The sequence below is a fragment of the Castor canadensis genome, chromosome X (assembly GCF_047511655.1).
Source record: "Castor canadensis chromosome X, mCasCan1.hap1v2, whole genome shotgun sequence".
Lineage (NCBI taxonomy): Eukaryota > Metazoa > Chordata > Mammalia > Rodentia > Castoridae > Castor > Castor canadensis.
The window spans coordinates 82,274,601-82,288,281 of record NC_133405.1 but is presented as its reverse complement, the minus strand read 5'-3'; the positions used below and the strand labels follow the sequence as shown (position 1 = coordinate 82,288,281).

Below are 13,681 nucleotides of genomic sequence, written 5' to 3'. Positions count from 1 at the left end.
ATTTGTGCTTCCAGTGTAGCTGGGATGACAGGCATGCACCATTGCACCAAGCTTTTATTGGTCAAGATAGGATTTTGTGAACTTTTTGCCCAGGCTGTCCTCCAACAGCAATCCTCCTAATCTCTAACTCTTGAGTAGCTAGGATTACAGGCTTGAACTCCCATGTCTGGCCTTAAACTTGATTATTGTGTTGATTTGGAACTAGAAACTTGAAATCTCTTCTTCTATACCAATATGTCAATATGATGGGCTTATGTAGAACTGTCATCAAGAGGAAGTGGAATGAATGAATGACAGATGGCTACAAACAGCAAATGTCTGCGACATCTGATTGTCTAATTTGGATTCAATACCACACTACACTGAAGTTCAATTTCTTTAGTTTGTACTTCTTTATTCACATTAATAATATTAACTGAGAAAGGCAAAATAATGTTTTTCATTATCATAATGTTGGTAACCAGAAAACAATTATTTTAGAATTCAATCTTTAAGACTATACTTGTGAATATGTACTTAGGTAATCACTACCATCTCTGGAATCCAATTTCAGCACAGAAAAGTAAACCACATTATTCCTTGCCAAATGAAATTTCCCAAAAAGTGACTTCACTAAGAACATGTGAATTAAATTTTACACCTGTATTATTGCTTATGAGCACATTTGCAGAAAAAATTCAGTGCTTATATTGGTTGTCACATTCACCAAAAATGTCAAGTCATTGAACTGAGGCAGGGATTTTCTCCTGAATAACATGAATAAGGTGAATTTGTTCAATAGTTTAAAAAAATATCATAAATTCTATGTTATATCACCTAGATCTTCCCTTCAAGGATGAAGTATTTACTCCCCGATTGCTCTTTGGGAACCTGCTAGGCTGAAGAAAGCTACCATATACCAAGATTATGCTCCCTTCCCAAGGTAGCCAGCATCCAATAACTGGAAACTTTTTTTATGTACTGGTCATAGTTTCTATTTTATCTCATTTCAATAATAGGCTTTTAAATTGTGTTCATTTGACACAAATAATTCATTTGCAAATTAAACACACAAGAATCTTTTCTACATCTATCATAAAGAAATATATTCTTTTCCATTTTCTTGAAATACCTTTACATTCTAGCTTCTATTCTCCCACTTTGGATAGAAATGTGGGTGACCTAAATACTTTACTTTTCTCTTATACCTGCTATAAGAATAGTAACAACACACCCAAAACAAAATGCCAACTTGACATACAGGATATGGGAGAAAAATAAGGAACTGTGGGGACTATGATAAACTGGAGAGCACTTGCTACCTTTAGATCACTGCTTAGTTTCCAGATTTTTCACCTGTTTCAAGAAAAGCCAGAAGAATCTGATTTTTATGTTAAATTTAATGTTCATCCACCATAACTATATTAGCCATTGTGTTTGGAGTGCTTGCTTCCCCTCTTCTCAGGATTTTCATTTTTATTTCAATTTTTAAAGCTTTATTATAGAATATGGAAAGCTTCAAATTGTTTCTGAAAAGATAGGGCATAAACAACTAAAACTTTAAAAAATAAAAATCAAGTGTCATTCATTTTTGTGAACAGGATGGAGGAAATTAGACTATATGGCTAAATAATTAGGTAGGTATGTTTCAGGTTCAATAATTGTACTCAAAAAACATCAGTATAATAAGTTGGTGTTAACCTGAAGATCAGTCTGCTACCATGAAGGCTCTGGCCTCAGTTTTACCCTGTTTATCCAATTAGATCAGGAGTCCACAAACTGTAGCCTGTAGTCCAGCTATTTGTTTTTCTAAGTAAAGTTTCATTGGAACAGAGCCACACATATTTTGTCTATGGTTGCTTTTGTACTACAACAGAGTTCACTAGTTTTGACAAGGACTGTGAGGCCTAAAAACCCAAAACATATACCATCCTGTCCTTTAAGAAGTTTGCAAGCCAGACGTGGTAATGCATGCCTATAATCCCAGCACTTGGAAGAATGAAGCAGGAAGATTATGAGTTTGAGGCTAGTCTAGGCTACACAGTGAAACCTGGCCACATAAGGAAAAAAAAAGTTAAACAATGAAGTTTGACAATACCTAAATTAGATGAAGACACACAGATGCATAACTACCAAATCTGAAGATAAAACAAACTGGAAGGAATGGGTAATATATTGCAAGATAGAATTAAAATTCACGGAGATTCCAAGATGGCAGCTAGAGGGAGGAAGCAGAACGCGAGCTTCCTATACTGAAATCTTGGAGAGACGCTGGAGACACAACTTTGCAGGCATAATCACTGAGAAGAGGCATAACTTTGACCCCTCCACACCTCCAGCTGGCGCAGAGAATCTCCACTTCACATTAAATGGAGAAACCAGGAGGGCCCCCGGGCCGCCAGTCGCTGGCGCCCAGACGGCATCGGAAGACGCTGACCAGGTGAGCTTCCCAGTACGTGGTATTCCCACAGACAAGCCTGGGCCAGAGCAGCATAGCCCCTGGACAGACTAACCTCCACCCGGGGAAAAAAGAGAAGCTGAGTAATAAGCAATAAGAGCAATAAAGACACGCAGGAAAGAGGGTGGGGCGCACTGAGCGCCAAAGATTGGGGGAAGGGAATCCTTCCCAGGACTGTAAATAAAAAAGCCGGCCTGGCCAGAGAGCCTCTGGAGGGAGTGGGGGCGCATGCGCCCAGCAACCAGGAGCAGGAAAGCTTGTGAGAGTGGCAGAGGGAGGAAAACTCCACAGGAGAGGAGGGAAGACCCACTTCCCACGTGAACTGTAAACAAACATGGCGGCTGGCAGGAGCAGCAGCACCGCCCAGTAAGCAGGAGCAGGAAAGCTTCTGAAAGTGGCAGTGGGAGGAAGACGTCAGAGGAGAGGGGGGAAGACCCACCTCCCACATGAACTGTAAATAAACACCCAGGCCTGAGAACGTGGGTGCAGTGTCACCTTTCCCAGTGTGCTTGGAAAGGGGAAACCTTGTAGCAGAGGCTCACGCACAAGAGAAATCTGAGTAAACAAAGCCTGCAGGGCCAGGTGAGTGCTAAGCTCACTCCTGAGATCTGCATAAATAACGCCACCAGCAACAGCGGGCTGACAGCAGCGGGCAGGCAAGCCACAGCTGCAGATACCATTCTCAGAACTGTCTCCAGACACTTTTTTTTTCTTTGTCTCCCTACCTTTGATGAGAGAACAACTGAATTACACCTGCAACCTGAAAAACTTACTGAAACTGTATTGCATTTAAACTTGGGACACTTGGTGGGTTTTTTTTTGTGCGTGTGTGTGTGTGTAGTTTTGTTCCACTTTATGCGTCCCCTTTGATGAGACAACTACAGAACAACATCTGAGGCACCATCTCCAGGATAGGAGACTGAGACGGACACCCAATTTATTAAGACTGAAACTTCATTGCATTTGAACTTGGAAGTTTTTTGGTTTTTTTTAATTTTCTATTTTTTCATTTTATTTTAATACATTTTTCCATATAGATTTTTCTTTCATTTACTTATTTTTTATTTTTATTCATTTACTTATTTTTTATTTTTATTCAATCTATATATTTTTGATTTTTGATTTTCAATCCTCTCTCTGCCTCTCTAGTATCTGTAGCTTACTGTCGATTAGTACACTAAAGCTCCCTGTTTATACCTTTGAAAACTTCTTGTCTGATACCTTGTTCTGTTTTCTCCTTCCAGTCTCTGTATTTGTTTTTCCCATTTCTTTAACTTCTTGCTTTCCATCTCAGCACCCTTCCATTCTAAATATTACCATTATTATTATTACAAGCTAGAAAATACTTAATTGCACACAGTACAGGGACATTAACACCAAGAAAGACAATGACGGGAAGACAGAAAAAACAGGGAAACCAATTTCCCCACAGCAAAAATTTAGTACAGGAACCACAGTGGAATGAAGAAAACAGGTACTCAGATCCAGACTCCAACAAAATGAAGATAAACTACACCAAAGGACCCAATGAAGCCCACAAGAATAATTTAAAAGAAGACATACTACAGGTACTTGATGAGAATTTTATAGAGATGATACTGGATAGGGTCAACAAAATGTACAGGAGACACTCAAGAAATTCCAAGACAACAACACTAGAGAATTTGAAAAAGCAAAATAAGAAATAAAGGAAACCATAGAAGCACTGTATAAACACCAAAGTGAAAGAGAGAACACGATGAATAAATGGATAAATGAACTCAGGACAAAAATAGACAACATTCAAGAGGAAACCAGCCAGGATATGGAAAACCTCAGAAAAAAGAACGAAACAGAACTGCAAAACAAAACAGAAGGCCAATCCAGCAGAATAGAACAAACAGAAGACAGAATCTCAGAACTTGAAGATGAATGGTAATTAAAGGAAAAACCGAAGAACTATTAATTAAACAACTCAACCTGTGAAAAGAAAATGCAAGAATTCACCGACTCCATCAAAAGACCAAACTTGAGAATCACGGGCATCAAAAAAGGAGAAGAGGTGCAAGCAAAGGGAATGCATAATATATTTAACAAAATAATAATGGAACATTTCCCAAATCTAGAGAAAGATATTCCCATACAGATGCAAGAGGCCTCCAGGACACCAAACAGACCAGATCAAAATAGAACTACCTCACGACATATCATCATTAAAACAACAAGTTCAGAAACTAAGGAAAGAATATTGAAGGCTATAAGAGAGAAAAAACAAGTAACATAAAAATGTAAACCCATCAAAATCACAGCAGACTTCTCAACAGAAACATTAAAAGCAAAAGAGTGGGGTGAGATCTTCCGGGCACTGAATGAAAATAACTTCAACTCCAGGATACTCTACCCAGAAAAACTATCATTCAAAATAGATGGAGCAATAAAAGTCTTCCATGATAAGCAGAAACTAAAACAATATGTGACCACAAAGCCACAACTACAAAAGATTCTTCAAGGGATTCTGCACACAGAAAGTGAAACCCAACTTAACCATGAAAAGACAGGCAGCACCAAATCACAGGAAAAGAAAAAGCAAGACAGTAGAGAATAACCTCAACTTAGGTACACACAATCAAACCTTCAAACAACTAAGACAACTAAACGACAGGAATCACCACATACCTATCAGTACTAACACTTAATGTTAATGGACTTAATTCACCCAAAAAAGGCACCACTTGACGTAATGGATTAAAAAGGAAGATCCAACAATGTGTTGCCTACAGGAGACCCATCTCACCGACAGAAATAAGCATAGGCTTAGGATGAAAGGCTGGAAGAAGATTTACCAAGCCAATGGTCCCTGAAAACAGGCAGGAGTAGCAATACTTATCTCTGACAAAGTAGACTTCAAACCTACATTGATTAAATGAGATAAAGAAGGACATTCCATACTAATAAAAGGGGAAATAGACCAAAAGGAAATAATAATTATCAACCTCTATGAACCCAATGTCAACGCACCCAATTTCATCAAACATACCCTGAAAGACCTAAAAGCATATATAAACGCCAAACACAGTGGTTGTGGGAGACTTTAAGACCCCATTATCATCAATAGACAGGTCATCCAAACAAAAAAATCAATAAAGAAATCCAAGATCTAAAATATGCAATAGATCAAATGGACCTAGTTGATGTCTACAGAACATTTCATCCAACTTCTACACAATATACATTCTTCTCAGCAGCCCATGGAACCTTCTCCAAAATAGATCATATCCTAGGGCACAAAGTAAGCCTCAGCAAATATAACAAAATAGAAATAATACCGTGCATACTATCTGATCACAAGGCAGTAAAACTAGAACTCAACAACCAAAGTAAAGACAAAAAACATGCAAACAGCTGGAAACTAAATAACTCATTACTTAATGAAGAATGGATCATCGATGAAATAAAAGAGGAAATTAAAAAGTTCCTGGAAGTCAATGAAAATGAAAACACAACCTACCGGAACCTATGGGACACAGCTAAGGCCGTCCTGAGAGGAAAGTTTATAGCCATGAGTGTATATATTAAAAAGACTGAAAGATCCCAAATCAATGACCTAATGATACATCTCAAACTCCTAGAAAAACAAGAACAAGCAAATCCCAAAACAAATAGAAGGAGAGAAATAATAAAAATAAGAGCTGAAATCAACAAAATAGAAACCAAAAAAACCATACAAAGAATTAAAAAAGTTGGTTCTTTGAAAAAAGAAACAAGATCGATAGACCCCTGGCAAACCTGACTAAAATGAGGAGAGAAAAAACCCAAATTAGTAGAATCAGGAATGCAAAAGGGGAGATAACAACAAACACCATGGAAGTCCAGGAAATTATCAGAGACTACTTTGAGAACCTATATTCAAATAAATTTGAAAATCTTAAAGAAATGGACAGATTTCTAGATACTTATGACCATCCAAAACTGAACCAAGAGGAAATTAATCACCTGAATAGATCTATAACACAAAATGAAATTGAAGCAGCAATCAAGAGTCTCCCCCAAAAGAAAAGTCCAGGACCTGATGGATTCTCTGCTGAGTTCTAGCAGACCTTTAAAGAAGAACTGACACCAACCCTCCTTAAACTGTTCCATGAAATAGAAAGGGAAGGAAAACTACCAAACACATTTTATGAAGCCAGTATTACACTTATCCCAAAACCAGGCAAAGACACCTCCAAAAAGGAGAACTATAGGCCAATCTCCTTAATGAACATTGACGCAAAAATCCTCAACAAAATAATGGCAAACCGAATTCAACAACACATCAAAAAGATTATTCACCACGACCAAGTAGGCTTCATCCCAGGGATGCAGGGGTGGTTCAACATACGAAAATCAATAAACGTAATAAACCACATTAACAGAAGCAAAGACAAAAACCACTTGATCATCTCAATAGATGCAGAAAAAGCCTTTGATAAGATCCAACACCATTTCATGATAAAAGCTCTAAGAAAACTAGGAATAGAAGGAAAGTACCTCAACATTATAAAAGCTATATATGACAAACCTACAGCCAGCATTATACTTAACAGAGAAAAACTGAAACCATTCCCTCTAAAATCAGGAACCAGACAAGGATGCCCACTATCTCCACTCCTATTCAACATAGTACTGGAATTCCTAGCCAGAGCAATTAGGCAAGAAGAAGGAATAAAAGGAATACAAATAGGTAAAGAAACTGTCAAAATATCCCTATTTGCAGATGACATGATCCTATACCTTAAAGACCCAAAAAACTCTACTCAGAAGCTTCTAGACATCATCAATAGCTATAGCAAGGTAGCAGGATATAAAATCAACATAGAAAAATCATTAGCATTTCTATACACTAACAATGAGCAAACGGAAAAAGAATGTATGAAAACAATTCCATTTACAATAGCCTCAAAAAAAATCAAATACCTAGGTGTAAACCTAACAAAAGATGTGAAAGACCTCTACAAGGAAAACTATACACTTCTGAAGAAAGAGATTGAGGAAGACTATAGAAAGTGGAGAGATCTCTCATGCTCGTGGATTGGTAGAATCAACATAGTAAAAATGTCATACTCCCAAAAGTAATCTATATGTTTAATGCAATTCCCATCAAAATTCCAATGACATTCATTAAAGAGATCGAAAAATCTACCGTGAAATTTATATGGAAACACAGGAAGCCACGAATAGCCAAGGCAATACTCAGTCAAAAGAACAATGCAGGAGGTATCACAATACCTGACTTCAAACTATATTACAAAGCAATATCAATAAAAACAGCATGGTACTGGCACAAAAACAGACATGAAGACCAGTGGAACAGAATAGAGGACCCAGATATGAAGCCACACAACTACAACCAACTTGTCTTTGACAAAGGAGCTAAAAATATACGATGGAGAAATAGCAGCCTCTTCAACAAAAACTGCTGGGAAAACTGGTTAGCAGTCTGCAAAAAACTGAAACTAGATCCATGTATATCACCCTATACCAAGATTAACTCAAAATGGATCAAGGATCTTAATATCAGACCACAAACTCTAAAGTTGATAAAGGAAAGAGTAGGAAATACTCTGGAGTTAGTAGGTATAGGTAAGAAGTTTCTCAACCAAACCCCAGCCGCACAGCAACTAAGAGATAGCATAGATGCATGGGACCTCATAAAACTAAAAAGCTTCTGTTCATCAAAAGAAATGGTCTCTAAACTGAAGAGAACGCCCACAGAGTGGGAGAAAATATTTGCCAGCTATACATCAGACAAAGGACTGATAACCAGAATATATAGCGAACTTAAAAACCTAAATTCTCCCAAAACTAATGAACCAATAAAGAATTGGGCAAGTGAACTAAACAGAACGTTCTCAAAACAAGAAATTCAAATGGCCAAAAAACACATGAAAAAATGCTCACCATCTCTAGCAATAAAGGAAATGCAAATTAAAACCACACTAAGATTCCACCTCACCCCTGTTAGAATAGCCAGCATTAGCAACACCACGAACAACAGGTGTTGGCGAGGATACATGGAAAAAGGAACCCTCTTACACTGTTGGTGGGAATGTAAACTAGTACAACCACTCTGGAAAAATTTTGGAGGCTACTTAAAAAGCTAGACATTGATCTACCATTTGATCCAGCAATACCACTCTTGGTGATATACCCAAAAGACTGTGACACAGGTTACTCCAGAGGCATCTGCACACCCATGTTTATTGTGGCACTATTCACAATAGCCAAGTTATGGAAACAGCCAAGATGCCCCACCACTGACGAATGGATTAAGAAAATGTGGTATCTATACACAATGGAATTTTATGCAGCCATGAAGAAGAATGAAATGTTATCATTTGCTGGTAAATGGATGGAATTGGAGAACTTCATTCTGAGTGAGGTTAGCCTGGCCCAAAAGACCAAAAATCGTATGTTCTCCCTCATATGTGGACATTAGATCAAGGGCAAACACAACAAGGGGATTGGACTTTGAGCACATGATAAAAGCGAGAGCACACAAGGGAGGGGTGTGGATAGGTAAGACACCTAAAAAATTAGTTAGCATTTGTTGCCCTTAACGCAGAGAAACTAAAGCAGATACCTTAAAAGCAACTGAGGCCAATAGGAAAAGGGGACCAGGAACTAGAGAAAAGGTGAGATCAAAAAGAATTAACCTAGAAGGTAACACACACGCACAGGAAACTAATGTGAGTCAACTCCCTGTATTGCTACCCTTATCTCAACCAGCAAAAACCTTTGTTCCTTCCTATTATGGCTTATACTCTCTCTACAACAAAATTAGAAATAAGGGCAAAATAGTTTCTGCTGGGTATTGAGGGGGTAGGGGGGAGAGGGAGGGGGTGGAGTGGGTGATAGGGGAGGGTGTGGGGGCAGGGGGGAGAAATGTCCCAAGCCTTGTATGCACATATGAATAATAAAAAAAAAGAATTAAAATTCACAAGGACCAGAACGACTGAAAAATAGGCTGCAACAGTCATGCTGAAATTTAATAGTTTATGTGGTATAGTTATTGAGTATTTAATCAACCATAAAAAGCAGAGGATGTGGAATTCAGGCATTAAGAGCAATTAAGAGGAAAGGATGTAGCTCAGTAATAGAGTGCTTGCCTACTGCGCCAAGGCCCTGGGTTCCACCTCCAGCACCACACACACACACACACACACACACACACACACACACTCACACACACACAAAGAACAATTCATGTTGTAAAGATTTAGTTTTGTAAGTCTAGTAAGTCAACTATATGATGTAGCTGCCAGAAAAAGAGTCAGAACCCAGGGTTTGGTGCATTCTAAGCACATGCTCTACTACTGATCTATACCCTCAGCCCCAGAAAAAAAGACAATTTAAATATTGCCTGTATTAAAATAATGATAGGATCTAGAACAGTGCTGCCCAGTAGAACTTCCAGTTATAATGGAAATGTTCTCTAACTTTGCTGTCCAGTAAGGTAACCATAAATTACATGTGGCCATTGAGACTTGATATGTTGGTAGTGTGCCTAAGGGACAAAACTGGGGGTTTTGTGTGTGTGGATGGGTGGGGGGAACCAGAGTCTTGCTATGTAGATCATGCTGAACTGAAAGTTGTGATCCTCTAGCTTCAGCTTCCATAACGTTGGGATTACAGGTGTGCCCAAAATTAAGTGTGGCAGCCTGGCGTCAGTGGCTAATGCCTATAATTCTAGTTACTTGGGAGGCTGAGATCAGAATTGCAGTTTGAGGTCAGTCTGGGCAAATAGTTCACAAGATCCCCATCTCCAAAATAACCAGAGCAAAATGGACTGGAGGTGTGGCACAAGATGTAGAAAGTCTGCTTTGCAAGGGCAAAGCCATGGGTTCAATCCCAGTTGCACCAGAAGAAAATTAAGTTTGCTACCATATTGGACAGTACAGGTTTAGCACATATAGAACATTAAAGGCATACACTATTGCTAGATCACATCTGCAGTACTGTGCTCAGTTTTAGTTGTCATACTAACCCATGAAGTGACTACATAATGAACAATGGTATAATGAACTGGGGAAGAGCTGTCAAGTTAAAGATTTAGATATTGCCAGGTAACAAATGGAGGCATTTTATGGCAGATCAAGCAGCTTTAGAAATTACTGGAAAACACGTATCAATTCCATATGAAGAACAATTTTATGTTCAAGTTTTATAAAAATACAATGGGTTCCCCTCTTCCATGGGTATTCTAGATGAAGGTAAGTTACTTCTCATTGAAGAAGTCGTGGAGAATACATGTGTCAGGTAGGAGACTAGTGTAAAATAAGAACTGGCAAACTATAACCTTCAGGCCAAATCCAACCAATTACCCGTTTTTGCAAATAAAGTTTTATTGGAAAACAGCCACATCCATTCATTTATATATTATCTATGGCTGCTTCCACAATGTAACAGCAGAGTTGAATAGATGTGACAGATAACCTTTTAGCTTGCAAAGCCTAAAATTTTACTTCCTGGCCCTTTAACAAAAATGTTTGCTGACCACTTGTCTGTAATAATGGTTCTCAGAAGCACTGGTAGAACTAATAAATTTAGAGACCTGTGTTTATTGAAGTAAGATTTTTTTTTCTGGTTCCAAACTGATCATCATCATCATCATCATTATTATTGCTAATATTTGCAGTGCTAGGGATCAAATCCAGGGCCTTATGCATGCTAGGCAAGCACTTGACTACTGAGCTACATTCACAGCCTTGGTTATTTTCTCCAACTGCTTTATTAAGGTATAATTCACATACCATACCAATTATTTATCCATTTAAAGTATAAAGTTCAATGTTTTTAGTATATCTTCAGAGTTGTATAACTATCACTCACTCTTACAACATTTTCATCATGCCAAAAAGAACCCCCATAATTAATTAGCAGTCATTCCCCATCCCCCCAAAAACTATAGCACTAGGTAATCATTAATCTACTTTAATCTACTCTCTGCCTACAAATTTGCCTATTCTGGACATATCATATAAATGAAATCTTACAATATGGGGTTTTTTTGTAACTGGCATCTATCACTTAGCATATTTTTAAGGTTTTTTCCATGTTCCAACATATATCCATACTCTATTTTATTCATAAATAACATTCCATGGTATGGGCATATCACATATTATTCATACATTGACAGACTTATAGGTCATTTCCACATTTTGACTGTTTAGAAGATGCTGCTACGAATAAGTTTTTGTATGGCTCTTGGGTATATTACTATCAGTGAAACTGCTGGGTGCTATGGTTTGGATGTGGCTTATTCCCCAAGTTTCATATGTTGGAAGCATAGTACCCAGAGTGGCAATGTCAAGGTAGTATGGAACCTTTAAGAGGTGAGGTCTAATGAGAGGTCCTTAGGCCATTGAGGGTGCTGCCCTCTTAAAAGGGATACTGGTCTCCGAGAGGGAGTTCTCACGAAGGCAAGTTGTTATAAAATCCTTAGCCTGGTCTCTCAGTCCTGACTTCCTGTACTGAGATGTGATCATTAGCTCCTACACATGCTTCCACCATTGCCATCTGCTATCATGTGAAGCAGCCAAGGAGACCCTCACCAGAACTGAGGTGATGTCAGTACCAAGACTTTGAACTTTCAAAACTATGAGCTCAAGAAATCTTTTTTCTTACTAAAGTAGCCTGACACAAGTATTTTGTTACAATGACAAAAGGCTGACATGTTGTATGATGTCTCTATATTTACCTTATTGAGGAAATAACACTCTGTTTTCCAGAGCAGATGCATCAATTTACATTCCCAACACAAGTATATGAGGGATATAATTTCTCCATCCTTGTCAGTATCTTCTATTATCTGTCTTTTTATTATAGCTATCCTACTGGATGTGAAGTGATTTCTTCCATCTACTTTTCCTTCCTGTTCTACACTGTTCTGGCCTGCAGCTTAGCCTAGCCTAACTCCTGTTTTATAAAGCCACATTTTATTCTTTTAAAATTTTATTCCCTTCAAAAAATTAATATGAATTTTAAAATTAACTTTATTATTGTATAAGTAACTAAGGAAGAAGTATCATCTAAACTGATCAGCACAATTGTGCTCTTGAATTGTAAATGTGCATATATACATATACATGTATGTATATGTTCAATGAGTTAACAAAAACTATAGAAAGTGTTAGTCTTTAGAAAAAGGAAAATCAATTCTTCTGTACCTTTCATGATCCATCAGCAGTTTAGCAACATTCAGACAGAAGTCTAAGGGCATATTAAGATGAAGTATTTCCATGACAGCTAACAAAGCAAAGAAAAAATAAAATCGTATCAACTTCATTTTTAGGAAGTTTAACTGTTTTAAATAATTTTTCTCTATTCAAAATCTCCTTATTAAATGTTTGCCATATATCATATTTTGTGTAACATTTACCCACAAATTTCTTTTAAAGTAGTAATATTCAATACTAGAAAGAGGTTAGTGACACAGACAATCTTTTATGGACGGGAGAGTAACCCTTCTGCAAAGCAGTTTGGCAGCACTATATGCTAAGAACAGTGTGATTAAAAGCTTGGGATCTGAAGTCAAACAGACCTAAATTTGAAACCACTTGCCACCTGAATAGCCATAGGCAAGTTACTTAATTTTTCTGCTCCTAAGTTTTATCATCTGTAAAAAGGTGTATATACCAACAATTTCTTTGTGTTATTGAGAGGATTGCATGAGATAATGCATGGAAATTATATAGCAATGTATCTAGCACTTAGTAAACATTCATTAAATGGCAGCTATTACTATTATTCCCTTTACTTCAGAAATTGTACTTCTGAAAAGTCATCTGAAATAAATATGGGAAAAGGTTTATGAACAAAGATTTAAAAGCAGTGCTTATTATAACAATAGAAAGGGAAAATACCCTGAATGTCCACTGTGGGGTAGCCTTAAACTATCATGCAAATATTAAAACTGTAGAGTATGAAATACTATGGAAAAATGAATATGCACTATTATAAAAATGTTTCTAAGACTAGTAAGTGCAAAATTGGAAAACAAAGTTATATGTACTATATGGTCACAGTTCTGTAAAACACAAAGACTAAGAAAAATACTGAAAATAAATCATAAAATTGCTAAAACTGATTGTATTTAGGTTCAATGACTTATTCAGCAAATGTTTAATGAGTATACTGTCTGAGCCATACACTGTATTTGTACTGGGAATCCATCAATGAATAAAATGCACAAAAATCCCTGTTATCAAGGACCTTATACTCTAG

At 37.4% G+C, this 13,681-nt stretch overlaps 1 protein-coding gene across 1 annotated transcript in view; it reads right to left on the bottom strand.

Annotated features, from left to right (window-relative positions):
* The window catches only part of Tex11 (testis expressed 11), a 384,064-nt gene that overhangs the window by 161,449 nt on the left and 208,934 nt on the right, over window positions 1–13,681 (bottom strand). Inside the window, exon 13 of the mRNA XM_074062265.1 lies at window positions 12,625–12,703. Coding sequence (XP_073918366.1) covers window positions 12,625–12,703 — 79 coding nt within the window. The remainder of the gene's footprint in view (window positions 1–12,624; window positions 12,704–13,681) is intronic.